Source organism: Phyllostomus discolor, chromosome 1, assembly GCF_004126475.2.
Source record: "Phyllostomus discolor isolate MPI-MPIP mPhyDis1 chromosome 1, mPhyDis1.pri.v3, whole genome shotgun sequence".
Taxonomy (NCBI): domain Eukaryota; kingdom Metazoa; phylum Chordata; class Mammalia; order Chiroptera; family Phyllostomidae; genus Phyllostomus; species Phyllostomus discolor.
The window spans coordinates 872,499-900,200 of NC_040903.2; the positions used below are offsets into that span (position 1 = coordinate 872,499).

At 71.4% G+C, this 27,702-nt stretch overlaps 2 protein-coding genes across 2 annotated transcripts in view; one reads left to right on the top strand and one right to left on the bottom strand.

The window, feature by feature from the left end:
* The first annotated feature begins 219 nt into the window (after positions 1-219).
* Positions 220-7,313, top strand: NAT8L (N-acetyltransferase 8 like). The gene is made up of 3 exons (XM_028503825.2): positions 220-1,424; positions 2,604-2,768; positions 5,210-7,313. The coding sequence occupies exons 1-3, from the start codon at positions 1,082-1,084 to the stop codon at positions 5,575-5,577; spliced, it is 876 nt and encodes a 291-aa protein (XP_028359626.1). The 5' UTR covers positions 220-1,081; the 3' UTR covers positions 5,578-7,313.
* Positions 7,314-11,004: 3,691 nt separating this feature from the next.
* POLN (DNA polymerase nu) overlaps positions 11,005-27,702 on the bottom strand; it is an 80,692-nt gene continuing 63,994 nt past the window's right edge. Inside the window, exons 18-24 of the mRNA XM_028503793.2 lie at positions 26,439-26,521; positions 20,925-21,056; positions 20,034-20,144; positions 18,473-18,551; positions 13,372-13,439; positions 12,401-12,462; positions 11,005-11,334 (exon numbers count right to left, since the gene is read on the bottom strand). Coding sequence (XP_028359594.1) covers positions 11,152-11,334; positions 12,401-12,462; positions 13,372-13,439; positions 18,473-18,551; positions 20,034-20,144; positions 20,925-21,056; positions 26,439-26,521 — 718 coding nt within the window. The 3' untranslated portion in view covers positions 11,005-11,151. The remainder of the gene's footprint in view (positions 11,335-12,400; positions 12,463-13,371; positions 13,440-18,472; positions 18,552-20,033; positions 20,145-20,924; positions 21,057-26,438; positions 26,522-27,702) is intronic.

Sequence of the window (27,702 nt, forward strand, 5' to 3'; positions counted from 1 at the left end):
GCAAGGAGAGGGGGTGCAGAGCTGCGGGGGGCCGGGTGCGACAAGCGGGGGGGGTTCTGGGGATACCTGTTCCCCCACTTCCACCCTCGCCCGTGGCCCGCGGCGTCAGCCGGCCGGGCGCGCAGGGGCCGGAGGACTCCGTCAGCGCACCCCCTGCACCTGCACCGAGATCGTAGGGCGCATGCGCGGGCCGCGGAAGGCGGGGGCCGGTCCGGGAGGGGTCCTGCGGGCCCTCGCACCTCCCTCCCCGCTGCCCGCAACGAGTGTCTCTTGTTTGAGCGAGGGGCGCAGCGCTGGGCGACGCGGACATCCGACCACGCTCCGGTCGCATCCCCGCGCCCCCAGCCCGCGCGGCCCCGGGTGCACGTTCCCAGGGGCGCCGGGCCGGGGAAGCCGGGGTGCCCCCTCCTAGGACCCCGCGGGGCGCCGCGTTCAGACAATGGGGAGGGAGGTGGAGGTGGTTTCGTGACTGCGCCCGGCGGCTGAAGAGGAAGAGGAGGACGCGGTGCTGAGAGATCCGGAGGCCGGGTCCCAAGTCCCGGCGCTCCCAGGCCCGCGCGGAGCGGCGGCGGCGCGGGGACGCAGGGCCCCGGCGGGAGGCGTCCAGCCCGGAGCCACACGCAGCGACCCCTCCGGGCCCGGAACCCCGGCTGCGCGCTCATTCGTCGCCCGCCTCCCCCGGCCGCCCGCGCCGCCCCCGCCCGGGCACATCCCCGCTGACTGCCCGCGCCCGGCCGCGCCGCAGCGCCCAAGTGTGCCATCGGGCGGGCGCGGAGGCGGCGTCTGCTCCCACCCCCAGATCACATGGTGACCCTCGGCAGCCAATGCAGTGGACGCTAGGACCCTGCGGGACCCCGGGCGCCGCGACTGCACCGGCGCCGCTGCATTATAAATACTTCTCCAAAATGCGGCGCAGCTCCCAGCGCGCGCCCCGGCCGCCCGCCGCCTCCGCCCCGCGCTCCTGAGCCGCCACCGCTGCCGTCGCCGCGGGTCCGAGGGCGCCGCGCCCTTGCCCTGGGCCGGGGCTGTGCCGGCCCGCAGCCCGGCCCGCCTCCCCGCGCTGCGCCTCCCGGCCGGGTGCATGCATTGTGAGCCTCCCGACATGGTCTGCGAGACGAAGATCGTGGCCGCCGAGGACCATGAGGCGCTACCGGGGGCCAAGAAGGACGCGCTGCTCGCCGCTGCCGGCGCCATGTGGCCCCCGCTGCCCGCCGCGCCCCCACCCGAGCCCCAGCCCCTGGGCGGTGCGGAGGACGCGGGTCCGCCGGAGGGGCGCGGCGTGTACATCCGCGAGTTCCGCGCGGCCGAGCAGGAGGTGGCGCGCCGCATCTTCTACGACGGCATCATGGAGCGCATCCCCAACACGGCCTTCCGCGGCCTGCGGCAGCACCCGCGCACGCAGCTGCTCTACGCCCTGCTGGCCGGTCAGTGCGCTGGGACCTGCCGCAGTCCGTGCCCGCCGGGCCCCTCCGGGACACAGACACAGGGCCCCACTCGCCCACCTCCGGCCCAGGACGCAGCCCGGGAGGGGAGCGGACAGGCACCCGCGCTACTCCGCGCTCTGCGGCGGCCCGGCGCGGTGGCCTCCCGCGGCGGGGCGGGCTGGGCTCTAGGCCAGGGCGCGCCGGGCGGGGGCGTGGGAACGAAAGCGGGGCGGGGGCGGCGCGCGGGGGTCTCCACCAGCGTCCCCGCTTGTCCCTGCCGGCCGTCCCGGTGGGGGCGGCGACGGCAGGTAGCTCCGAGGCCGATTCTCCGCGCCGGCCGCGTGTGACTAAATATAATCCGCACGGCGGGGGAGGCTGCCTCGGCGGCTCCAAGTGCTAATTTATGAGGGACGACAGCCAGCTCCCGGGGTGCCGGGCGGGTGTGCACAGAGGACGCGAGCCGGGGGCTGGGGCCCTCGGAGTGGGCAGTCCCACACGGGCCTCCTCGGGGCGCTTTCCCTGCCGCGTTTCTCCCCATTTCACAGATGAGGCGCTTGAGGCTTGGGGGTGGGGTGCGACTCTCCCAAGGTCATGAGCAGAGGCAACTGTCACTGCAGTGCGTGGGCCTCTTGGCCACTCGGATGGGGCGAGAGCCACTTTGGGCGTCCCTGTGTTATCCTGGGGTGGGGGGTGGTCGGAAGCCGGCTCTGGCTGGGCCCCCGGGAGGGTGGTCCTGGGGCCTTCGGTTTGAAGGTCCCTCCCCAGCCCCAGGCAGGAGCTTGGTGGGGCAACTCCTGGCTTCCCAGCGGGCCAGAGCGGGCCCTTCCCCCACCTCTCAAGACCACAGGTGGTGGGTGTGGGCCCCTCCCAGAGCCCCCCGGGGCTGCTCCCACCTGCCCTCATGGGCAGCCTGTCCTTATGAGGGGGGTGTGACGGGTGGCCTGGACGGTGAGGATGGCTGAGATGACCCACTGCTCCTCCAGAAAAAAGTCTTGGCGCTTTTGGTGGGCTCTGCCCTCCACTCCTGTTCCTCTCCCCGGGCTCCTGTACCAGGGGCCCTGCCGAGCGTGGCTGCCGGCTGCCCACGCCCCCGGGGGCACAGGCCCTCGCCCTGACCCCTGCCCACACCCCGGCCCGCGTCCTCCCCGAGTCCCCTCACCGGGCTCCGTGTCCCCGCAGCGCTGTGCTTCGCCCTCTCCCGCTCGCTGCTGCTGACCGCCCTGGTGACGCTGGCGCTGCTGGGGCTGCGCTACTACTACAGCCGCAAGGTGGTCCTGGCCTACCTGGACTGCGCCCTGCACACCGACATGGCCGACATCGAGCAGTACTACATGAAGCCCCCCGGTGAGTCCCCGAGGGCCCCAGCCCCTCCTCTTCCTCTCTCTGCCCCTCCGGCCCCCGCCAGCTGCCCCACTGGCAGGGCCAGGCTCGCCCTCAGCCCAGCGGCCTCCTGCCAGCCCTGGGGGGAAGGGCCAGGCAAGAGTGGGCCCCGGCACTGGACTTCTGGCCGAGAGTCGGGGTGCAGTGGGCTGGCAGAGACTGGGGGGGCAGAACCTCCAGGCCCCGGGGGCTGAACCAAGGTCCCTGAGTGTCCACGTGGGCCACTGGGGGCCTCCGTCTGTCACCCCCTGAAGGGGGGCTACCCTCTGCCCTCTCCTGGGTCTCACGGGCCCCATCTGGTCCCAGGTGCTCCTTGGGGCCCTGCTGGCTGCTGGGCTGGCCTGGCGCCCAGGTTCCGGTGTGGGGGTGTGTGTGGCAGGGCGGCAGGGACCCTACGTTTCAGCCCCTTCTGGTTTGTGGGCCATTCAGTGAGCCCCGGCCCCGGGCAGGAGCCTGGTGGGGCAACTCCTGGCTTCCCAGCTCCTTGGGGCCCTGCTGGCTGGGTCTCCCCAGGCCCCTAGCGAGGCCTCCTGCCCCGGGAGGGGCCAGACCTGGTCCGGGGGGCCCTGTCTGCCCTCCAGGCAGGCCGGGTCCTGGGACACAGGCCCCAGGCTTCTCCATGCCTGGAGCGGACGACAGATTCTTCAGTGTGGCCCTCTGGGGCGTGGGGGTCTCCCCGGGCGGAGGGGAGGGGACAGGATGGGCCCAAACGGTTGGTTGGGGTCTGTCTAGCAAGAGTCTGGGGAGTGTCAGGGAAGGACAGTGGGGGACAAGGGAGGCAGGGCGCCCCAGAGCACGGGCGACCCTCCCTGGCACCGCCGGCTCTGATGGAGGCTGGCCTTGGGCACCTGTGTTCGCCCTAACCCTTCCCCGAGCCCGGCCAAAGCACCTTGTCAGCCTGGGGGAGCCCTTGCTGCAGCCTGGCTCTGCCTGTGACCAGGGGGCGGGGGCCACGGGAGCCAAAGGGGGCTCACTGGGGCCAGGGTGTGGCTCGGGGACCCTGCGCTCCGCCCTGCACCCACTCTCGGGCGGCAGTCTGCCTGAGTGTGACGTGGGGAGGGGCCCCGTGCCGCCCTCTGAGATGTCCCGAGGGTCTGAGGAAGGCCCCCCCCTGGGGGGCGCGGAGTGGCCGGGCAGTAGCTGACGGGGCCGTGCTGGACTTACGGGAAAACTGAGGCCCGGGAGGGGCAAGGCTCCTAGGACTGCCCTGACCTGTGGGTGGGCGGGCGGGCGTGCCGGTGGGTTGGCAGTCAGGGGCAGCGTGCCCTCAGCACCCGGCTCAGCCGTCCCCACGCTCGGCCCCGGGTCAGGTCTCGGAGTGTGGCCGGAGACGACAGGAAGCCTTGCGGCCTGAGGTGCTGGCCTGACGGGGTCGGGGGGGCGGGGTGCTGCAGGGAGGCCAGGCGGTGGGGGCCCTGGGGCCGGTGGGGGGGTGCAGAGTGGCTTCTGGGCAGGGCTCAGCGGCAGAGCTTTGCGGGGCAGGGTTTGGCCACTTGTGGGGGGAGTTGGGGTGGGAGACCCCAGAGACAGGGGCTGGGGTGTCCACGAGCAGGGTGGGCACAGGCCAGGCCCCTCAGAGTGGGTGCCCCCTGCCCCCAGCCAGCCCTGGCCCCCCACTGCCTCCAGGCCTTTGGTCGCCGGTGGCCCTGGGCGCTCCCGGTGGCCGGCGCCCTGCAGCCCTGCAGCCCTGCAGTCCTCTGGTCTTTGCTCCCGCTCCCCTCCTTGCTGGGGCCTTGTTCCCTGGGGCCTGCCCCAACTGCCCTGCCCTGCCCAGGGCTGTGATGGGCCGGGGCCGGGGACAGCTGGCCCGGTCCCCGGGCTGGCTGCCCAGGAGAGGCCAGGGTCAGTGGGGGCGGCGCCCAGGGCCGTCCCAGCCTCCTCACTTGGGTTTCTCAAGTGTCAGAAGACCTCCCCTGAGCCTGCTGGAGGCCCCGGGGCTCCCAGCCCAGCAGCCTCTGACCCCGGAGAGTGGAGGCCCCGGGGCTGGCTCGGCCACAGGCCCCCAAGACCTTCAGAGGCCCCCCAAGGTTCTGGCCCGCCTTCCCAGACCCTCTCAGCTCCCGCTGTGCGGAGCCTTCCGGGTGCTCCCTCCTGGCACCTGGCTCCCTGGTGTGGACACCTGGGGATGAGGGCGGGCGGTGGGCGCCAGGTGGCTGGGAGCCAGGGCAGGTCGGCTGCACTACGGCCTCTCTGTGGTTCCCCATAGCTCTCCGGGCATTCCGCCGGGGGTCGCTGGGCAGGGGAGGGGCCTGCGTGGCCGTGGGCGTGGCCATGGCCCGCCCAGCTCTGGGCACCAGGGGTGGGGGGTGGAATTCGGGCCCAGGGCCAGGGGCCATGCTGGGCCCCCCCAGGGCAGCCACGCCCCACAGCAGCGCCCGCAGCCCTGACCGCCCTGTCCCCCGCAGGCTCCTGCTTCTGGGTGGCGGTGCTGGATGGCAACGTGGTGGGCATCGTGGCGGCGCGGGCCCACGAGGCGGACAACACCGTGGAGCTCCTGCGCATGTCCGTGGACTCGCGCTTCCGCGGCAAGGGCATCGCCAAGGCGCTGGGCCGCAAGGTGCTGGAGTTCGCGCTGGTGCACGACTACTCGGCGGTCGTGCTGGGCACCACCGCCGTCAAGGTGGCCGCCCACAAGCTCTACGAGTCGCTGGGCTTCAGACACATGGGCTCCAGTGACCACTACGTGCTGCCCGGCATGACCCTCTCGCTGGCCGAGCGCCTCTTCTTCCAGGTCCGCTACCACCGCTACCGCCTGCAGCTGCGCGAGGAGTGACCGCCGCCCGCCGCCCGCCCGCCGCCCCGTCCACCTGCGCCCACCCGCCCGCCGCCCGGGCCGCTTTCAGACGCTCGCCCCGGCGCACCTGCCGGGTTCTCCCGTTCTCAACCTCCCGCGGTTCTCTGGCTGGTTCTGGGGGCGGGGCCGCCGCTCGTCCCTGACTCTCCGGGGGGCGGGGCCTCCGCTGCTGGGCCCCGCCCTCCCCAGCCTGCGGGCCCCGCCCTGAGGAGTGCCGGCGCCGACCACCACGCACCTGCCCACACGGGGGCCCCGCTCTAGCTTCCGGGGCTCCCTGCCCGAGGCCGTCCAGGCGGGCCCGGCCTGGCCCGCCAGAGCACAGAACCTCTGCAGGGGAGCCCTGCCCGGCAGACGCCTGGCCACCAGCCAGGCTCCGGCTCAGCCTTCGCTCCCCGGGAGGCGTGGCCTGCCGGGCTGGCCGGCCGCGGCCCCAAGGGCCCCTTCGCTGTGTGCATGCTGAGCACGTGGCCTGGCTGCAGCATGCTGCATGCCCGCGGCGCCCGCCTTGCCGCCCTGCCCACGGGGCCCAGACTGGAGAGCGCCCCTGCCCAGCCCTGAGCCAGCCCCCCGGCCCCCTGCTCTCGCGGGGGCCAGCCCCACCGGCCCCTTGCTGCACCCAGTTCAGCTTTGCTTTGACACCCAATCACCTTCTTTCCTTTCGGCCCCTGCCCCTCCCCTGCCTGGGCTTTGCTGATTGGAGCCATCACCCAGGTGTGGTTCCCATAGCAACCCACGGCACAGCCTCGGTCAAGGCCCTTCAGGAGAGCGGGTCGGCAGGCTCTCCCCCAGCGCCAGCTACCACCCGGCGGCCGCTCCCGCCTGCCCGGGACCTCCCCGCCTCACAGCCCACGGGCTCTGCCCTGTGAATCTTACGAACCGAGGCCGCTGCCACCGCCACCGAGCCCACAGCTTCTCCCGGCCTGGAACCGACCTATTTTTTAATAAGTTACTTAGACAGAATAGCACTCTGCATGTCTTTAATTCTCGGGACAAAACGGTAGTTCATACCTTCACACGCGAGCACGCACACGCACCCGTGTGTGGTCTGGAACACGCACTGTTTCTGGCCCAGTGTGGTGGGGGTGGGTGGGGGGGGGTTGAAGTCCGGAATCTGGAGGGAGACCCTGATGTAGCATCGTTTTCCTGGTCTGTGGGAGGCTGTGGGCGGCCCCACCCAGCCCCGACCGACGTGCCGCAGCCTCCTGGCGGGGCCGGTGGCCTCGCCGCCCACCGTGGCTGGGGGCCGCCTGCACACCCGGCCGTGGAGAGTGCAGGCTGCCGGGGCTGTCGGGCGCGGGGGGCCCGGACGGGGACAGGCCGGTGGTGGCTGGCGGTGGCTGGATGCCCTGCTGTGAGCCTGGCCCCGGCCACAGAGACCCCTTTGCTCGGGGGTCTGGAGGAAGGGGGATTGGCAGGCTGAGGGGGCCACCGGCCCGGGGCCCACGGAGGGGACGTTCGTGAAAGGCCCTTCGGAGATCAGCGAGCGAGCGGGACGCCCGCTCCTGCGGCGCCTCCTGCGCTGCCGGCGACGCGACATTTGCAGAACCCTGTACAGACCCCGCTCCCCTGTACATACCCCTGGTGGCGCCCGGGCCCCGCCCGGGGTGGGAGTTTTGTAGACTGTACAGAAATCGGCACCCTATTTTCTTGCAGTTCTCAGATTTTGTTAACCTGGATTATACAGACAGACGTAAAGTGTTTTAGCAAAATGGAAACAGCTGTGCCTTTCTCCTCTTTCCGCCCGGCTGGGTTTGGGCTTGGGGTGGCCTCAGTCGCCGTGGGGCCTGGGGGGGTGGGGGGGTGTGGGCAGTGGCCTCTCGGGGTCAGCTCGGGGTGCCACCAGCTCCCTCTGAGCCTGTGCCTTTGGAGCCTCTGGTCCCTGGGGTGGGGGCAGGTGTGGGGGGCAGGTGGGTGGGGCCGCTGGAGCCTGTGGCTGCGGCAGAGCCTGGGCCCCGGGGCTGCCGGTGTCTGCTTGACGCTGACCACGGCACCCGGTGGATGTTGCTCCTGGACAGCGGTGTGGCCACTGCGTGTTCTGCAGGCGCCTGTCTGTCTGAGGGGGACGTGGGTGGGCTGCTGTGTCTCCCCCGATCAGAGGGCTTAGAGAGGGTGGACGCTGCCTGGACCTGACCTCCCTCACCGCCCTCGGCTGCTGCCGGGACCTGGGAGAGAAGTCAGGAGGCTGTGGCAGGGCGGCCGTGTGCCTGGGGCCCTGACGCCCGGCCGGCCACTGAGGGGCGGGGGCATGCCCTGCGCCCGGGACTGGGCCTCGCCAGCGTGCAGCTCCACAGACCCTGAGGTCCCCCAGGAGCAGGTCTCCCATCCCCCCTTCCCTTCAGCCAGAGACCGGGCACCCTGGGGTAGTGGCTGGCCGCGTCCCCCGGCCTGGGCGCTGCCTGCTTCACAAATGTGCGCCGCGGCGTGGGTTTTGTTTGTAGAAATGTCGATGTGACTTCCACCCCCGTGAAGAGACCTTCGGGGGCCCTGCTCAGTGGCAGTCCGGCCAGCTTCTCGGCGGTGACCAGCCCCTCTCCCCTCCCCCCCCTCCGGCCTCCTGGCCGCCCCCGTGGCTGCTTGGTGAGGCTCAGTGAAGGGCAGCCCTGGGCCGGGCATCCACACTCAGGGGTCCAGGCTGCCAGGACTCCCGTTGTGTGGGAGCCTGTCTGTGGAGTGTTCCGGAATGTCTTCCTTGGACAGGCAGCTCCTGTGGTGCGACCAGGGCAGCCCGTGGCTCCAACACCACCAGGGGCCCAGCGTGTGGCTGCCAGGCCACCCCAAGGCAGGTCCCGCTGCACGAGCAGGGCTCTGCAGACAGCTGGCTCCCAGGGGCGGGGGGGCAGCAGGTGCCTCAGCCAGCCCTGGGGCCAGGCCCAGTGGGGGGCCAGGACGGTGTGACCCACCTTCTACCCCACCCACGTCTGGTGTGGCCTCCCTCTGCCACCCTTGGGTGGAGGCGGTGGTGGGCTGGGGACGGTGCCCTGAGCGGGTGGAAGGCCTGTCCTGGGGGGGCTAAAGGTCAGGCTGGGAGACCCCGAGAGTGGGTGGCCCCTTCCCACTTTGGGTCCCCATCCTCAAGAAGGCCCTTGGGGGAGGCGGGGGTGGGGGGCAACATGCTCCCCAGGTGGCTTCTCGAGGTGTCTGGCAAGTGCTTGGGCGGTGCTCGGGGCCACAGGGCCTGGCCCCGACCTCTCGGGGGTGAGACGGTGCGCTGGCAGGCTCACGGGGGATGGAAGGGCCCCCTGCCCTAGAGCTGGCGGGCACAGTGCTGGGGCTGCTCTGGGGACCGGGTGGCGCCCAGGGAGCACCCGCCCGGGGGGGCGCGGCATCGCTGCTGCGTCCATCTGAAGCCACGTCTGTGGGTTTTGGCCGTGGGCCCTGTTCCTGTGAAGGCAGCCCTCTGCGTGGGGCTCGTGGGGTGTGTGGTCCGGGCCAGGCAGGGGCCGACCCTGGGCTGCACGCTCCTCGGTGCCAGGGACACGGTCCGGGGTGCCGCGGGAGGGCGGGCCTGGGGTGCCATCGTCGGGTGCATTTTTCTTAACAGCAATAAGTAGCCATTTGAACAAATGAAGGGTGTGCCTCTGATGTGTGCAAGTGTGTCTGTGTGCCGTGTGCATGTGTGCCGTGAACGTGTGCCCGTGTGCCCGTGTGTGGTGACAGGCGGGGAGGCTGCGCCCCGGGTGCCGCTGCTGCGGGGTGGGGCCTACCGGCCCCTGTGGCTGTGACCGTGGTGTCCCCCCAGGCAGGGGTGCTGGACCCCTGTCCGTGTTTGCCGGGGTCTCTGGGCACATGGCGGGGGGCGGGGGAGGCAACCAGGATCAGATCTGGGGACACAGAGCCGGCTCGGCCAGGCTGCGTGGCCGCTGCTGCTGTGGACACCAAGTCTTGGGCCGGGTCCACCCGAGCCCATGGCAGTGCCCGGTTCCCCGTCTGTGACCCGCCCTCGGGCAGCCGTCCCGAGACCCCAGGAGGTGCCCACACAGCCCCCGGGAGGGCCGGTGTGGCGGTGGGCTGAGTTCCGGAGGAGCCGGGCGGTGGGGCCGGCGTGGGTGGGGGCACAGCCTCTGAAGGGCATGGGGGGGCCCGACCGCGCTGCCTGCAGGGCCCCGGCGCTGCCGTGTTCAGTAAAGCCCAAGTTGACGGAACCGGCTCCGAGCCTCCTTGAGCCACCCCAGCTCCGCACGCTGGGCCGGTCCGCCGTTCTGCAGACCCTGGGCGGCGCCCCCAGCAGGCCAAGGGGCCAAGGTGACCTGTCCCCGGCTGGCTGCCTCTGCAGGGGGCTGCGCCGCAGGCCGGCGTGTCCGCTGCTGGCCTCGGCCCCCTGGGAGGAGCAGTGGGGCCTGCAGGCTGTGAGGGAGGGGCAGCGACGTGGGGGCTGGGATGGGGAGAGGTCGGGGCGGGGAGGGGGGACACGCGGCCTTGCTGACCGGCCCTGCACCCTGACCCATGCCCACACAGCCCCTCCCGCAGCGCCTGTGCTGCACCCCCTGGAGCACGCGGGTGTGTGCACCCTCCTCCCTGGGACGGTCGGGGTCAGCGAGTCCTAGAGCCTGACGGACGGGTCCCAGGACGGGCAGCCCCTCGGCTTCCTCCCTGCGCGGCTCACGTGGGCCAGGCTGTCCCCCAGGCTGGGCCTTGGTTCTGAGCAGGCCTCCCCGGCTGGGGCCTCCAGTGGCTGTGCCCGAGGGCACGGCCCGCAGCCCGCTCCCAGAGGCCTGGCCCCCGAGGAGGGGCACCTCGCAGGCCCCACTGCTCTAGGCTGGCTGACGGGCTCGCCCCTCGAGACTGGAGACGGGGTCCGGGAGCCGGGAGAGGGGCGGGGCTGTGCTGGGCCGAGCACGGCCCCCAGAGGAGGCCCGGCCGTGTCCGGCGGGCTCTGCAGGGCTGGCAACACGGACACCCGGCCACGCTCTCGGGAGAGCAGCCTCGGCTCCGGTGGGGGGCGCATCTGGGCGCCTGTCAGCACGTTGGCCTGGCCCCTGACAGGTCGGAGCCCCGGCCCAGACAGGGGGCTGGTGGGAGGGGTCAGGCCCTTCAGGGGTCAGGGTGGTCTGGAAATCGGGCGCCAGGGCCCAGGGCTGGGCTGGGCCTCAGTCCCAGCCGGGCTCTTACCAGCCCTGCGTGCTGCTACCTGCGACTCAGCCCTCCCGTGCAGGGGTCGAGTCTCAGGCTGCTGCGAGGCTGCTGGGGTGCCCAGCTGGGCTCTTGCCTGGGCCCCGAGGGCCTGGGGGGCCTGCTTGGAGAGTGGATGGGGCTCGGGGATCCAGCCCGCCTAAGGCTCACGGGGAGACTGCCCGGCCCTGGCCCCGGCCGCCGACCCAGGTGCTCGCCCTGACGTGGGCCTGGGGGCTGCGGACTGTGGGCGTCTCCCAGCCCCGGAAGGAAGTCGCCCAGACAGGCACAGGGACAGCGTGGTGTGCGGCGTTTACTCCAGGGGACGGCCCAGAACCCTCTGCAGCCGGGTTCTGCTGGCAAAGACTGGCAGCCGCTGACCGTGGGCGAGGCCACGGCCTGGGCCGGTGGAAACCGGTTCTGTCCTCCCGCTGTCGCCTGGGGCTACAGACAGAATCCAGGGGGGAAATGCAGGCGCGGGGTGCAGGTGCTGACCAGGGGCCCGGCGGCCTGGCGGTTGCTTGGAGACTCCGCAGGGCGTGGGCGTGGCCGAGGGTCCGGGGCCTCCTGCAGGGGCACCAGGTGTCCCCAGGAGCGGCCGGCACTCAGGCTCACCTTCAGGGGCACCTGTGGGTGGCAGCCAGAGGTGAGCACCAGGCCACGGTGCACAGGCAGACATGCCGCAGACAGATGGACAGACACACGCTCACAGGGACAGGCAGGCAGGCTCACACCACGTCTACACCCCATCGACTCCGCGGAGTCACCCACCCGACCCGCCAGCACCCGCGTGCCTGCAGGGGCGGGGCCGGGCACGGTGCCCTACCTGTGCAGGCGACCTTGGGGCCCTGCTCCCTGGGGGGCTGGCGGGCCCTGAGAGGTGCCAGGGAGTCCTCCCCGGGGCCTTGCGCCAGGACCCTGGGCCATGGCTCAACAGCTCCCTCTCGGTGGGGTGGGGGGTGGGGGGCTGCCCAGAGCCGCAGCCCCTGCCAGCTGTAGGAGTACTGGGGTGGGGGGTCCTGGGTCCCCAGGGAATGGGAGTCCCCCCCGAGTCTGGCTGCATCCGTCAGCCACTGCTGGGGGACAAGGGAGAGGTGCCCCTCGGGGTCCCGGGGCACACGGTGGGGCCTGCAGCCACGGGGGAGGCTGGAGGAGGGGAGCAGCCTGCCTGCGGCCTGCCTGGGGGGGCTCCCAGGTGCCTGTGGGCCAGAGCACCCTCCAGAGAGTCAGGGACAGAGGCGGGAATGCCTGTCCGGCCCAGGTGGTCTGCAGAGGCTTCCGGGTCTCCGCCGCCTCCCCGTCCTTCCCTCCTCCCGGGGCCCTGGGGAGCCCCTCAGAGGGGTAGCTGGGCAGGAGAGGGGCGGGGACCCGGCTCTGCAGGGCCCAGGGTGCCCCTGGGGCAGGTGGGGGCAGCCCTGGGTGGAGCCTGACAACCCTCCTTGCCGAGGCTCGAGGGACACCTGGCCCGGCTCCCGAAGGCCCCGAGGACACCCACTGCTGCTCTCGCCAGGCAGAGGCCACCCCTCATCACCCAGGGTGGCTTAGCTCCTCACAAGGCAGGTGGGGGGCAGCCTGGGGGCTCAGGTGCTGCAGGCCGGGCTGGGGCCATGCCTGTCCCGGCTCACCTGCCCTCGGGGAGCGGGGCTCTTTCCCACCTGGGGGTGACCACCTGGCCCCTGCCCCTCCCCCTCACCTGCAGCCGCAGCTCCAGGGCCCTCACATGCTGCACGGACTCCATGGCTCCCCTGACGAGAGCTGGGGGGGGGAGGGGTGGTGCTCAGCCCCAGGGCAGAGCTGGGCCATGAGAACCATGTCCATGGCACAGGCCGGAAGGCCCCTTAACTGTCCCGACTGTGGGCCCCCAGGTGGGGAGGGTCCTCCTGGCCCCGCAGTGCCGAGGCCCCACCCCCAGGTTTCTCAGCTGTGGGCCTCCCTCCCCCTCAGGGTGTCTGCAGGGCCAGGTGGTGTCACCCAGGCCCTGGCCGTCTGTGGGCAGAGGCCCCGGGCCCAGAGGAGGGAGGCAGCCAGGGCAGGGGCAGCCGTGCCCTCCCAGGTCCCAGAGCGAGTCCAGGCAAGAGGGCTTGAGGGCCCGTCGGGCGGCCCCTGGCTGGTGCAGCGGCCCCACGGCCGCTGTGAGCAGCTGCGCTCAGCCCGGAGGGGGTGGCCTGGGTGGGGTGCAGGCCGGTGTGACTCGGGCTCCTCGGAGTCAGCCCGCCCTGCAGTGAATGGGGGGGGCCCTCCGCTCCGTCCCCCCGAGCTGCCCGACACCTCAGTACGGAGGCTTGGACAGGAACACCCAGGAGCAGGCAGACTCGGCCTCGGCCTCTGCCCACTGGCTCTTGCCAGCGAGGCCAGAGTGGGAGCACCGGCCCCCGCCAGCGGGCGAGACCACCCCCCTTGGAGAAGGCAGCCGCCCAGACTGGGAGTCCTCCGGGGCTGGGGGCCTGGGCCACGGAGCCCCCCAGCAGGGCTGCCCCCAGGCTGGGGCCCCGGTGGAGCGCCGGGTCCCCAGGGCTGCCAGGCAGGGTGTAGGGCACACGCAGCGAGAGGTGGGGATGCAGTCTGACCCCCGCCCCCACCCAGGGCAGACTCCCGGCCAGACCCAGGGGACGCTGGAGCTCTCCCCCCTGAGACAACAGCGTCCCTGTCCCCCTCGGGGCTCACCTGCGAACTCAGCAACCTGAGGGTCTTCCACCTCAAACAGCAGCTCGTCGTGGATCTGGGCAACCAGCCTGGAAGGCACACAGCGGGCAGTGGGTCACCCCTCGACGGGGCAGTGAGGACGCCTCCCTCCGTCTGCCCAGCGAGGGGGCACCCCCCCAGGGGGCGTGCGCACAGGGGTGCAGGCGTGGCCGAGGGGTGGCCACCCCCCCAGTCTGGCGCAGGGAGTGGGGGAGGCTGCGGCTCAGTGGGGTGTGGCAGGGCCCAGCGGGGGGCTGCTGCCTGGGCCACCCTGCCACCTGGGTGCCTCCAGGGAGGAGGGGGCGCAGGCCGCAAGTGAGCTGTGAGCGGAGGCGGAGGGCGCAGAGGGAGGGCTGCCCCCCCCCCCCGGGGGACCTGGCGAGGGCGCTCGGGGCAGGAGGCCCACGCAGCGTGCAGGAAGAGCCCTGGGGGGCGTCGGGTCCCGGCGAGGGCTCGGGAGGAGGGTCTCCGCTGACCACCGGCTGTGCAGGTGGGCGGGCGCACCTCCCACCCTGAACACTACTGGGGGGGGGGGCGATGGGAGGGACAATCCTTTTTCCAAGTTCACTTTTGTAGTCAAAGAAACACTTAATAAAACGTGGAAAGCACACTCAAAATCCCCCAGCGCACACACAACACCTGCACTCCCCAGCTGCCCCGTCTGGCCGGGGCCGGGGGGGTCTTCCCTCTCGTGGGGGCTGCAGCCTGTGCACGGACAGGGCAGTGTGGCCCTGCTCACCTGCGGTCCTGCAGCCTGGGCACCCCCACGGCTCCCCCCACCACGCCCCATCACAGGCCCAGTCCTCACTGGAGGCTGCCCCTCAGAGCCCCTCCATGCCCGCCCAGGGGCAGGGCCTCGGCAGGGCTCAGACTCCGGTGATGGGGCAGCGGGTGTGAAGGTGTGCATGGGGCGGGGGTGGGGACGGAGCTGTGGCCCACCCAGGACGGCTCCGAAGCTCTGAGCCGGCTGCATAGGGTGGCCCTCCAGCTGGGCCGCCCCTGCTCGCTGGGAGGCGGGTCTGGGCCAGCTCGTGCGCCCCGGGCAGGAGACGCCTGTCCCTCCCTCGATGGATGGAGGTGGCGCCCCTGCCCCCTGGGGGAGGGGGAGGTGTGGAGCGCTGACCCACAGGGCCACCTCAGGCGTCTGCGGCCCTCTGGGAAGGACGGTGGGTGTGAGGGGTCCCGTGTGCCCTGCCCCCTGTGCAACCTGGCTGCGGTCTCTGGGGTGAGGCCTTCACGGGCAGGGCTGTGTCCGGTCCTGCTGCCTCCTGCCTGGCAGGAGCAGTGTGGACACAAAGAGGCAGTAGGCAGACCGCCCCACGTGGTGGAGCAGGGGCCCGGACTGACCAGGCGGTGGGCTGACAGGGAGGGTGTGGCGAGGCCCACAGGCAGGCAGCAGCAGCCACCGTGGAGGGGGCCCAGGCTGGGGGTGGGCAGCTCTCCAACTCCGGGGCCGATGGACGGCGCGCACTTTCTGCGGAAGACACGCAGGACTCCGTGGCAGAGACTGGGGGGCGGGGGTTGCCCTGCACCTCGCCCCTCTGGGGGTCGCTGGGGGTGGGGGGCTGGGTGTGGGGCTGTGTCCGAGACTCGCTCCCAGACGGGGTGGGGGCCCCAGGCAGGCCCCTCCAGGGCGGACTGGCCTGTCACTGCTTTCTCTCTGCCCGGAAGGCACCTCGACAGCCACGGCAGCCCCTCCCACTGCAGCATCAAGAGGGACAGGGCTGGGGGTGGGGGTGGGGGTGGGGGTGGGACCCCCAGCCCTGCTGTCCGGAACCTCGGAACCGAAGCCGGCACCTGTGGTGCTCTGGGCGCCTCAGGCCGGGTCACCCTGTGAGAGTAGGTCCCCAGGGGGGAGACTCCACAGGCCGTCCTGCAGGGCCCAGGCCCCGAGTGGCCCCCGGGTGGGGGCCCGTGTTCTCTGTGGTCCAGGGCGGTGGGCGCTGCCCTTCTGGACGTCGGGGCAGGCGGGCAGCACTGGTGCCGCCTCTGACTGACTGCACAGCCGCGGTGGGGCCGCGGCTCCTGCGGGGACTCGGCAGACACCTCTCCCCAGACAGATGCCAGGGCGTTGGCGCCCGAGATCATGCGGCAGGGCCCTGGGCGCGGTGCGGCGGCAGCGGCCCAGGAATAGGCCTGGGCTGTGAGTCACTCACACGTCCCCCTCACAGCCCGGGGTCTCGCTGGGAACTGGGGCGCGGGGAGAGGCGCGTGGTGCAGGGCCCGGGACACGGGACACAGGCGTCGTCGGGGCCGCTGCTCCGGGAGCCGGCTGACCGCTGTGGTGACTCCCCCGTGGCCCTGCGCCGTGACCGTCACTGAGGGCACACAGCAGCGCCACCCCGTGCCAGCCGGGGCCGCTCCCGAGGGGCCTCGTCTCCTGTCCCCGGGGCAGCGCCCCCCAGGCCGAGCCCCCCGGGCCGAGCCCCTCTGTGCCGGCCAAGCCTGGCCCGTAGCTGCTCTGAGTCCCCCCCGCGGGGCCCTTGTCCGCCCTCCAGACCAGCCTGGAGCTCTCCTCCAGGGCTCCCCACAGCCCCCCCCGCCCCCCAGGCCGGCGAGTCCAGGTCCTGCCCCACCCCCACCACAGTCCTCCGAGGCCGTGCTCACGGTGTGGCTGGTCCCCTGCCTCCCCTGCGCCTGGGGCACCGTCTTTGCCCCTTTTGGAGGCCGAGAAGGCGAGTGCCCCGGGGTGCTGGCGGAGACCTGGCCACAGACCTGCCAGGGGGTGCCCCGGGTGCTGCCGCCCTGGGAGGCAGCCAGAGGTCAGAGGACGCCCGGGGTGAGCACCTGTCCACCAGTGCCCGCAGGCGCCCTGCTGTCCTGGGCGAGGACCGAGTGTCCCCCTGAGGCTGCCCCCTCCGCCGTGGCTGCAGCCAGGGCTCCCGGTCCCGTCTCGGAGACGCAGGGCGAGGCAAGGCCGCGGCTCCCAGCGGGGAAGCCCCGGGCCGGTCCAGCTGAGTGGATGTGGACGCGCTGAGTCGTGCTCTGAGCCTCGGTTTCCCCGCCCCTCACACAGGTGTGGGGGCTGACAGCACCCCAAGCTTCTCTGCAGCCCCCCCACGCTGCTGCCCAGCAAGGCCTCCTCCCCAGGGTCCCGTCCCCAGGCCGCCAGCACCGAGGACGGCGCCGGAAGCGAGCGGGTCCCAGCTGACCGACGGCAGAGCTCAGGTGGGGGCTCCCCGGCTGGCCTGCCGTGGGCCTGTGGGCAGCAGGGGTCCTGCCCCGAGATGGCGGCCCACAGGGGACCTGGGTCGACGGGGTGGGGCTCTGGGGGAGGTGTCCCTGCACGACCACGGCCGCCCCGACACACCCGGCGCTCGGGCTGCTGCAGGCAGACGCCGCACTGGAAGCCCGCACGGTGCGCTTTGTCGCGGAAGGCACGCCTAAGGAGGGGCTGACGACGGACAGGTGGCCGGCCGGGCTGTTCGTGTCCGGGGTGAGGACCGGAGGCTCGCCTCGGGGCTCTGTCACTGAACGGACCCCCAGCCCTCGCGAGGGAGCGCCCTTTCCCGACCCGCACAGCCTGCACGCGGACCAGCCTCTCTCGACTCACGCTGGCATGGACGGGGGAGGACGCACCTCCAGGGCGAGCGAGCACGGGCCACTCACCCCCTCCCCCCGGCGCACCCCACAGAGCCGTCCCCCTGAGCGGGCTGCCCGGGCTTGGGGGGCCGCGGGATGCTGCACAAGAGAGACTCTGGGAGGGCAAAGCGCTGTCCCCACTGAAGCCAGAGACGCAGCGTCCACTGCGGGGTAGGGACAGCAGGGCCACTGGGGTCTCAGGTGAGGGGGGTGGGGCAGGGGGCCGCCCAGGCATGGCCCCCTGCCTGGCCACCCCTCGTTGGGGCAGGAGGCGGAGCGTGGACAGAGGGTGCGAAGGGGGGTGGCCAACAGGGGTTCTGTGCGGCCCGGGGACGGTCCCTCCCCTCCCCTGACCAGGACGCCACTCCGCAGCCCCGGGGTGGCCTTCGCCCGGCACACACTTGTGTGTGACGTTGCTGAGAGCACCCAAGGAACACGGGCTCAGAAGCCAAAGCGAACGGCAGGAAACGTGTGGAGGGAGCGAGCAGGTGGCTGTTTGGAAAGACGGAAGGTTCCAGGTGAGGAAGAGGTCACGCCCGCGGAGGCCCGGGGGAGTGGACCCTCGGGTGGGACGGGGCCACAGGCACGCAGGTCCCGATGCCCAAAGGCGGCAGGAGAGCAGACCCAGCCGGCCTCTGCTGGACACGCCTGCCCGTGGGGGCTGGGGGGGGGGGCGTGACGCCCCCTGGGGTGGGGCTGGTGAGGCCACAGCACGTTTTGTCGTCCAGAGAAGTGCTGCCCGTCTGCTGTGAGCCTGTTCTCAGCGGCGGGCATGCCGTCCACCTGGGCGGGGGCGGCCCTGTGGCAGGGCGGGACCCTCCGGCAGGTGTGCTCGGGGACGAAGGAGGGGGCGGCCAGGCCCCCTGGAGTCTGACGTGCTGGCTGGTCTGGGGACTTCAGGTTGGCCGCCTGGCACCCAGGGCCAGGAGCTGGCGAACTGGGTCGGGTGGTTCTGGGCCAGGGCCCCTTGTCACCCAGCTCCCCGGACACTCAGGGAGTGGGTCCAGCGGGGCAACCGCAGCAGAGACAGGACAGAGAGCTGTGCCCCGGCAACGCTGGGCAGGCCCCACCTCCGAGGTGTGAGGGAGCCCCGGCAGGGGCGGCTGCAGGAGCCCGTGTCCTGTCTGAGGGGCGGGCGGGCAGGCAGGCGGGCAGCGGCTGCACCCAAAGGGGTCCAGAAGCCCTGAGGGGAGGGCCCGACCGGAGAGGCCCTGGGGAGAGCGTCTGTCGTCACTCGTGCTGCTGCGAGCAGCCCCCGTGTGCGTGGCCCCGCCCAGGGGGAGGAGAGGGCCCTCCCAGGAGTGCCGAGAGGGGCTCAGACTCAAGGGGTCCCTTTGCTGGGGGTGGTGACCTCGTCGGAACCATGACCCAGGGCCATGGTGGGCGGGAGGCCTGGAGTGCGTGCATGCAGGCCAGCGCGGAGCAGCAGGCCCCCCCCCCCGCCCCCCCGCCCCGGGGGAGGCAGGGGCACACACGCCGCGCCGGCCTCACCCTCACTGACCTGGCTGTCAGGGCGGGGGAGGCGGCCACCGCGGCGAAGATGTGGGTCATGGCCATCTTGCAGAGGTCTGCGGCCGAGCCTGCGGGCCAGAGGTCCAGGCTCACGCGTGGTGTCGGGCCGGTCCCCGCAGGGGCTGCCGGCACTAGCCGGCTGTCCTGGCTTTCCACGCTGACCCCCAACCCCCGGTCCACCACCTCACGGTCCAGCTCAGGCCTGGAGGCGAGTGCACACCCAGCCGCGGCCTCGTCTGGACTCAGCCAGGGGGACACCCACCCACGTCCAGGGACCTCGGTGGGGCCGCCCCGGGGAGCCGGGTGCCGTGGCTTGCTGGTGTGTGTGTCCACCTCTCGGAGGCAGACCTTCCCTGCAGGCGCCGGCTGCGGCCCGTCCCAGGCACCTGGTCCAGCACAGAGGAGAGGCGGCCCCTGCCCAGGCCCCTGTCCAGAGGCCCAGGTGGGCGGGGGTGGCCCGTGCAGCCCTCCCGTGCGCAGCCCTCCCGGGAAGGACTCTCCAGCGCTGCCTCCGCAGCCCCTCGCTCAACCCTGCACACACGCCGGCCCCACACCGTGCACACACCCAGGGAACAGCGGCCCGTGTTCACGACCCGCGGCTCCCTCGTGCACGGGAGCCTGCCTCACAACCAGAGGCGTCTCAGCGTTCGCAGGGCTCTCGTCTGCCGGTCACGCTGGGACAGGACTCGGGAAGGCTCCGCGCTGAGCCCGCCCCGCCCCGCCCCGCCGGCTGCCGCCGCCCTCCCTGCAGGCCTCTCCCCGGGGTTGGCTGGGGCCTCGGCCTTCGTCCTCCTCCTCCTCTGCTGGGGTCCCCGGCCGCCCTCTTGTTGCAGAACAGCCCTCCGCGGGTGGGGTGGCGCAGCAGGCGCCCTCGGGCCGGGCTCGGGGCCCCGGCTCTGCCTCGGTGCCCTGTGCAGTCCTGGCTGGGGCGACGCCCGACTCCCGGCCGACCCTGAGGCCGAGCCGGGACGGCGCACGGCGCGCGGGGTGAGAAGCCCACGACTCCACCTCTCGCTGCAGCCCCACGCAGACACATGAGCTATTTGTGAGCCGTGGCTGGGGGTGACTAAGGCGTTTTCACAACTGGAGGCAAACAGTGTGGTGTCGCCGCCAGCTGCTTCCTGCGGCGGGGGCCGGGGGCTGGGGGTGCCGAGGACGGGGGGTGCTGGGGGCTGTGGTGCCAGGGAATCGCTGTGTGTGGGTGCCTCGCTCGAGCCCTTACGCTGCCAGGCGTGAGGGCACGACAGACAGTCCCCGGCCCAGGGCCCGGCCCTCACACCCGGCTGGGTCAACTCCCAGGGCCCCAGGGCCCCAGGCCCCCGTGCAGAGGCAGGGGCAGCCCTGCTCCAGACCGTCCTCTGGGGGCAAGGTTGTAACTGTAGAGGTCACCGCGTGCTGAACACGCCCCACCGTCCGGCACGCTCCACCACCGCCTCCCAGCAGCGCCTGCCAGGGAGGGCGGAGGCAGCAGATACGGGGGACAGCGGTCTGGTCGGTGTCCCCGGCCCCGCCGCTGCTGGCCCTGGGAAGGGCAGGGGCCCCGCGGGTACCTTGCACCACGAAGTTCACCGCCTGCCGCTCGGCCTGGGCCCGGAGCTGCCAGTCCCGCGCGCGGATCCCCGGCAGCGGTCTCCTCCTGCCCATGAGGGACGTCACGTAGCCTGGGGCGCACCAAGGAAGGCGGGGTGAGGGGGGCGGCGGACCGGCCGAGTGGCGCCCCGTGGGCGCGGCCCCCTCGGACTCGGGCCCGGCGGTCTGTGGCGGGAGGCGCGTGCGGCAGGAGGGGGGACGCCGCCCGTCCGGTGGCACGTGTCACATTCCCTTCCCTCTCGCTGACGCTCACTCTGCCCTCCTCCCCGCAGGCCTCGTGCGGAGCACACGCCACCGTGTTCACAGCCCCCTCGAAGCTCCCCAACCCCCAGCGTCGGCTGGACCGCTGCTGTCCGGGTGAGACGCTTCGCTGTCACTCGTGACCTCACTGGGCTTCCTTTCCAGTCCCGGGTGGCTTCGGGGTGCGGTGCATGTCCAGCAGGTGGGTGCACATGTGCAGACGGACGTGAGACCCCCCGTGGGCCCTGCTGTGGCCGCAGAGCTCGCTCTGTCTGGTGCTGTGGCTGTGCACGTGTTTCTCGGGGAACGGGTGCTCCCCGCCGCTGGGTGTGTCTGAGCAGGGGCCCTTTTCTCACGCACGCTTGTTGGCCTGGGCGCCTCGGGCGGAGCCTGGCTCTGGGCCCAGTCAAGTGGAGCCTTTCGGCCCCGTGCACGCAGCAGGGGCTGGACACTCGCCCCGTCCCCATGCTCCAGGCCCCATCGCCAGCCCACCGCCCCGCCGTCTGTCCAGCCACTGGCCAGAGGAGCGGGGCCACCCAGCTGCTGCAGGTCAGACGTCGGGGGAGGGGAGGAGCCTGCCAATGGCACCGGTTGCTGCTCCGCTGGCTCACCTGTCTGGCGACACCCGGCAATGGTTGCTTGGGCAAAGTCCTTGATTTTCTTGTACTTCTGCAAAAAACTCTCCAGAAACTGGGAGGCTTCTTGAACAGTCACCCCAAGGCAAGCAGCAAGCCGCTCCTTCCCTGCGTGAGCAGGACACGAAGGTCAGGAGCAGCCCTGACCCCCACATGGTGGGCACCGAGAGCACGAGCCCCTAGGCAGGGACCCCCAGGCGCAGAGGAGCGAGCCAACAGGAGGCCTCCTGGGCACGCGGTGAGTCGAGCCAAGGACCAGCCGGCACCACTGTCTCCTCTGATTGGCCAGGGTGGCGGTGGCTGTTGGCTTCACAGCGGAGTGCCAGGTGCTGGCCCACCTGGGGCGGCACCCACGTGTTTATTCCCCGTGTCGGCTGGGTGCCCGCCAGGTGCTGCGGCTGCAGCCGTGCCCGGAGCAGGTGCAGCCCGGCGCTCAGCCTGTGCAGAACTGCGGGCAGCTGGCCGGGCCCAGAGGAGGACGAGGAGGGAAGGCCCCGCTGCCACATCAGGGAAACGGGACCCCGGAGCTCCATCCTTCGAGTGTCCCTGTGAGACAAGCACTTTCGGTCCAGCCAGTGTTTGCTTCCTGGGGACACAGGTACTCTGATGACGCTTCTCGCAGCAGGGCCTGTGGTCAGGGCAGCACCCTGAGTCCCAGGATGGCACCCCAAGTCCCAGCACAGCCTGCTGGGTAAAGGTGCTGGGACCACCCTGGTCTGGGTCTGCGTCCAGCTCCATCAGGGTGGGCGGGTCAGCGTGGCCGTGGGGAAGTCACCTGACCTGCCGTAAGCCCCCACTTCTTCCCTGTGAATAGTGAGGGGAAAAAGACCCTCGCCCCTAAGGTTGGTAGGTAGGGGGACCCCGTGAGCTGAGGCGGGCAGGGCTCCACGCGGACTGGCCCCTGGCTGGCATTCCGTGTGCAGTCCCTCTCCCGTGTCCTCCGGAGAAGAAGGCTCCCCAGAGAGAGTGAGGGGTCCCAAGGATGGGTGTGGGCGCCTTGCCAGACAGCAGGCGACCGGGCGGCCCTGGGCTCCCAGGGGCGCATCTCAGGAGGCAACCCCAGGAGACGCGTCGTCGCGTGAAGGCCTGAACGCCGGGAGCGTGAGTGGAACCAGGATGGACCGGCTGCCCCTGCACAGGGTCGGCTCTGGGGTCGCCCTGGAGGGCGCCCCAAGGGGCCTGCAGACAAAATGGTTCAGGAGCCACAGCCGGGAGAAGGAAACGCGAAGACCAGAGGCCAGGCCTCAGGAGGAGGGGCTGCCGGGCGTCTCTGAGCCGGCCCCTCCTGGCCCCGGCGGCTGGCCGAGGGTGCAGAGGCTCCGCACAGCAGGGTGCTCACACCTCAGGGGAGCGCAGGGGCAGACGCCACTTCCACTGCCCGGCCGGGGAGCGTGGGAGAGGCTGGGCGCCCGGGGCTTCAGGAGGCTTCTGGGGACGAAAGGACCCCGGTTCCCCTCCTGGCTCAGTTCAGACCGGTGGCAGCCTCACAGGGACACTCTGGGGAGCCGATCCGTCTGCACCTCCGTCTCCGGGACGCCCACCCGCCGCACTGGCTCCTGGACAGGCTCCCTTTGGGGGGCTGGTGGCCACGGGCAGGTGGGGGGGGGCGCCGTGAGCCCTCTTCTCAGCCAGACCCCTTCTTGAGTCTCATCGCCTCTGAGGCCCATTCCGTGCATTTCCATTTCCGATGTTGCAGTTTTCAGCTTTAGATGTTCAATTTGGGTCTTTGATTTTCTGAGATTTCCTGGTTTTCACTCATTTCGAGCACATTTCGCTTTCCATCCTTGCACAGCGTTGTACAAGTGGCTTTGACGTGCTCGTCTGCCAACTCCGGCAGCGGGGTCGTCTCGGGGCCTGCTCCCACGGCCACCCCTGGAGTCGAGTCCCACTGCTGCCCCACGTCCGGCGCGTGGTGACTGTGAGCCGCATGTTGTAGACACTGCGTTCCCTCAAGTTTCTCTCGCGGGTGCTGGTTTCTTTTTTAAACGGGCAGTTAATGTGGCCCAAGTTAAACTTTACACGTGGTCCCTCTGATGGGGCAGCGGCTGCCGTCTCAGGCCAGCCTTCTAGCCTTGGCTGGGCGGTGCGAAGTCTGCCCTAGTCACGAGGGTCGGGGGTCAGCCAGAGGCCGGGGCAGAGCTCACGCTCGGAATCTGGCGCTCCTCCCCGGCTCTCCCCCGAGACCTCTCCCTTCGCTTCGCCGACTCCCAGGCGGCTCCAGACGCGGCCACCTGGCCCTTCCAGCCAGTGGGAGGGTGCGTCTCTGCTGGAGGCTCAGTGGGTACAGAGCTACAAGACGGCAAACTCGCCCTGCCCCCTCCTCTTTCCAGCTGTCCACCCACCTGCCACTCCTGTCTGCTTCTGGTCAGTTTCAGTACCTCTCGCTACTTGTGCGTTATGTTTTCCACACTTCAGGGTTGGTACCTGGGAGCGTGTGGGCTGCAAGAGCTCCCTAGCTGTTACCGGAAGCCTCCCTCCTCTCGATACCTGCAGCTGAGAAGAACCGTCCTTCCCTGGCGAGCTGCTGGGATACTCAGAGGCGGGCCTGCCAGGTGCGGGGGGCCTGTTAACAGAGGGCCGGCGAGGCGGCGGCTCCAGGGAGGCGGAGGCTGCGGTGGGACTGGGGTCCACTCTGGCCTCCAGGCCCCGGGTCCTTGCCCCCTGCACCCGTGTCCGTGGGTGTTGTCCCACTGGGAGGCCTCCACCCCCTGCCCCCCAAGCAGGACGACTTCCGGCTCCGGAGGGCGTCTCTTTCACGCTCCGTGTGGGCTGGTCTCCCTCCCCACGCACCGTTGCTCTGCACTTCGCTTCCGAGGGCCGGGCCTCTGCCGCGTGGGCTGTGGTCGCAGGCAGGGCCACCCCCGCCCCGAGAGCAGGGGCCCCCAGCTCTGAAACCTGCTGTGGACCACGGTGCACCTCTTCCCACAGACGGCAATCTCGTGCTGCGTGTGCGTGGGCCTGTGCTGCGGCTTTCACTTCTCGGCAAGACCCTCTTCACTCCCTTGGTGCCGGGTGCTCTCCCCCCGCCCCACACACAACTGCCGACACTCCCTCACTCTTGTGGGTGACCCCGGGGCCCACTGGGCACCTGGCTCCTCGTGGGCCGCAGGGGTGCCGGCTGGCCCACCTGGCACCCACTGTGCAGCCCCAGGCTGGCACGCCCTTGGGGACCCCTCGTGATCGGACGAGGCTGGGCGGGGGGTGGGCTGAGGACACACGGAGCCAGCCATCTGAGAAGAATCAAGAGGTGGACTGGCTCTCGGAGCGGCGGGAGCGCCCAGTAGGACTGGGGGGTCAGAGGGGTCGGAGTTGCTTCCTGGAGGCGGTGCCTCCTGGAGGGGGAGCGCGGAGGGACTGGCAGAGGGCCAGGGCGGGCGGTGCCCGTCAGGGACAGGCACCGAGCTCGTGGAGGGCAGGAGCAGCAGTGTGTGCTGTGTGCGGGCCCCGGGGAGCAGCGGCCCTGTGGCCGGCCATGTGGTCTCGGCTGTCTCGGGAGCGGGCCGCCCCCCCGTAGAGCCCTGGGTCTGCGGGAGGCGTGGGGCCGGGCTGCCCCGCGGGCCGCGGTGGGCTGCACAGACGCGGCGTGCTCCTGAGCACCCTCGGTGCTTGCGGCCCAGGCCTGCCGCTCCCCACGCCGTCTTTCCCCGTGGCCCTCACGACAACCACGCCACGGAATCTGCCTCCGCCCTGGGCCCCCCGCAGCCAGAGCAGCAGCTTGCGGACCCTCGGGGGCACGTTGGTGTGACAGCATGTCCTTGCAACCCTTGAGAGCTGGCTGGCGGGCGGGACGCCCCTCGGCGGAATTCCCGCAGGGTCAGGGTCCTGGCAGCCTGGGAGGGCAGCCACGGTTGCCCCCCCCCGCCCCCCGCCCCCAGGCTCCATCTCACGTGGGAGCGGTCTCAGCCTGCGCACCGCTGCTGCCAACGCACAGGGTCGGCTGACAGGCTGCACGGTGACCACGGGAACAGCAGCTGCAGACACTCGGGGCTCGGGGTGGGAGCCCTGTCACCGCCAGGGCTAAAAGCAGCCGATCACCCTTCTCACTGGCATCACAGCTTATGACTCACTGCTTGCTTACAAAGTGGAGCTCGCTCCTCTCCAGAAGAAACAGAGCGAAAATGCAGAAGGCAACAAACCCACACAGCTGAGAAGGGGCCCTGGGTGCATTGGGAGAGGGGAGGACGCACCCCGCTGGCCTTGTGCAGCCCCTGGCCCTGCAGCCCCTCTCCCAGCTGGATCTGGGGTTCTGCCCCCCGCCACACAGCACTGCCAGTCATGGGGGTGGGGGGGTGCGCTGGCCTGGCACCGGACAGGAGGAGGCCCCCCAGGCGTGGTGGTAGGTGCCGAAGGGGCGTGAGCTGGTGTCAGCTGCCGCTCCAACAGCCCACCTCCACATCACCTGAGCTGGGGACAGGGCACAGAGCGGCAGAGGGCCTGGTGCAAGGTCACACAGCCAGCAGGGGACGGTCAGGACTCGGCCACGCTGCCTGGCTGGGGACGAGGAAGCAGCGTCCACGGGCAGGGCCAGAGCTGATGGCGCGCCTGTAGCACTCGACTCTGGACTAGGTGGTCGCCAGGCACCGGAACCCACCATGAAGGGCGGAACGCTGGTTCTGACCGCACGGGGACTTGGGGAGTTCCGGGGCACGGGAGGGAGGAGGCAGGGAGCAGGCGATGGGGCAGCACCCGGTGCCACCCACTCAGCTCAGTTGCTTAGCCTGTCGCCCCAAAACCGTGCACGCAGATGTCCTCCTGAGTAGGGCGGAAAGCCTCCTGCTCACCCCCTACTCCGCCCCGCAGGCAGGGCTGTCTGCGCCCCACGCCAGGGAGGTGTGCACGGGCCTCGGGGAGCGCCCGGGAGGTGGGGGGTGCTCAGCACAGAAGAGCCCGGGCTCCGGGGGAGGGGGGCAGCGGAGAGGAGCGGTCTCCCCGGACTCACGGGCCCTCCTGCAGGGTGCTCCCCCCGCCCATCCGTGCCGGCACCCTGAGCACGGCCCTGCAGAGGACCCAGCCAGGCTGCACCCAGACCCCTGACCCACAGGGACTAGGAGATGGTGGACGGGCCACCCACACTGCTCAGGGCGCCTGGGGAGGGGCAGCTGAGTGGAGACCCGACCGAAGTCAGGGGGAGCTCAGTGGGCGGCGGGGGGGGGGGGGGGGGGCGGGGGCGGGGGGGCGGGCCTCCTCAGGCGTCTCCCTGCACGGGGCTGGCCCAGCAAAGCTGTGCAGAATAGGCGCGGGCCCTGCCGCCCCTCCCGGGGGCATGGCATGGGCTGGCACTCTCTCCTGGGCCTGTCTGTACCCTCGTCTGACAGGAGAGGTTAGTGCAAGGGAGCGAGGGCTGTGAGGGGTCTGACTGGTGTCGGGGCAGCGGGCGTGCCGAGTCCCGTCAGCGTTGGTGAAAGACACGTGGGACTCACATGCACCCTCCCCCCCCCCCCCCCGCAGGCCGACGGTGGTCTCTCCGGCCGTGCGTGGGCCGCAGCCTACCTGCCCCGTAGACCACAGAGTACACCACCTTCTTGGTCCGCTCCCTGTCTGCGTCCGTCACGCGGTCTGCGGGGACGTCCTTCCTGCAGGAGAGGGGGCACACGCCTCAGGTGGGTCGCACAGTCTGTGCAGGGGCCACCAGGGCCCGGAGCCCACGCAGCGCCAGCCCGCCCGCACGGTGCTCTCTCTGGAGGGACCTCACTGTTCCCGAGTCAATCTCTCCCGACGCTGGGGAGAGACCCGCCGCTCCGGCGCCCGCCCTCCAGGTGCTGGCCCCGGGGCCCGAGCGGCTGCCAGCTGGCCCAATCCTGGAGCGCCCGCAAACCGGACCAATGAGGGTGCGTTCAGCGAGAAGCTCCTGCCCACGGGAGCGGCCTGCTCCCAGGGCTGTGTCCTGTCTGCCTGCGGGACTGGACCAGCGGCCGGGTGGCTGAGCCTGTCCCGGGGCTAGAGCACTCGGACAGAGTAAGTGTTGACGCCACCCCTGACCACCACCCCTGACCCTCTGCCCAGCTGAAGGAGCCCGTCTGGAGCGCCAGGAAGTCGGAGGCGCGGCCACGGCCCCCACCTGGCTCAGCCATCAGCCCCACTGAGACGACGGGAAAGCCCAGGGTCTTCTCAGGTGTCTTCTGGGCAGGGTGGCGGCCCTGGGCAGGCGCGGGATGGGGCTCTCTGAGCGCCCCCAGCATCCCACTTGGGCCTGGGCCTGCTCCCACCCCCACAGGATCGCTCCCCATGGGATTACTCCCTGCGGCTCCCCAGGCCTTCAGGGCCTTGATGCTTGCAGGCCGTCGACCTGGCAGCGCCCTCAGCAGTGTTGGCCACCGTCCGGCCCTGGACTGAGGGCTGGTCTGGCAGAGCGGCCCCCAGGCCAGTGAGGACCCACAGACAGGACGGTTTGCAGGCAGGTGGGCTCCTCCCCCGGGACCGGGACTGGAACCGGGGACAGGCAGTGTCCGGTGCTGGGCATGGGGCGGCGGAGTCGGAGGGCAGGCCGCGCGAGCACGCCACGAGCCCCCCTGCCGTGCACGTCGCCCTTCCTGTTTCCCTCATTTTACTCATTAGTTTTAGACAGACAGGAAGGGAGAGGGGGAGGGAGACACGGATTTGTGGTTCCACTCATTCACGTACCGATGAGTTGATTCTTTTTTTAAAAAACTGAATTCTTTTCGTAGAGAGAGGGGAAGGGGGGAGACAAAGGGAGGCGGCAGCCAGTTGCCTCCCACACACTCCCCAACGGGGGACGGAGCCCGCGGCCCGGGCA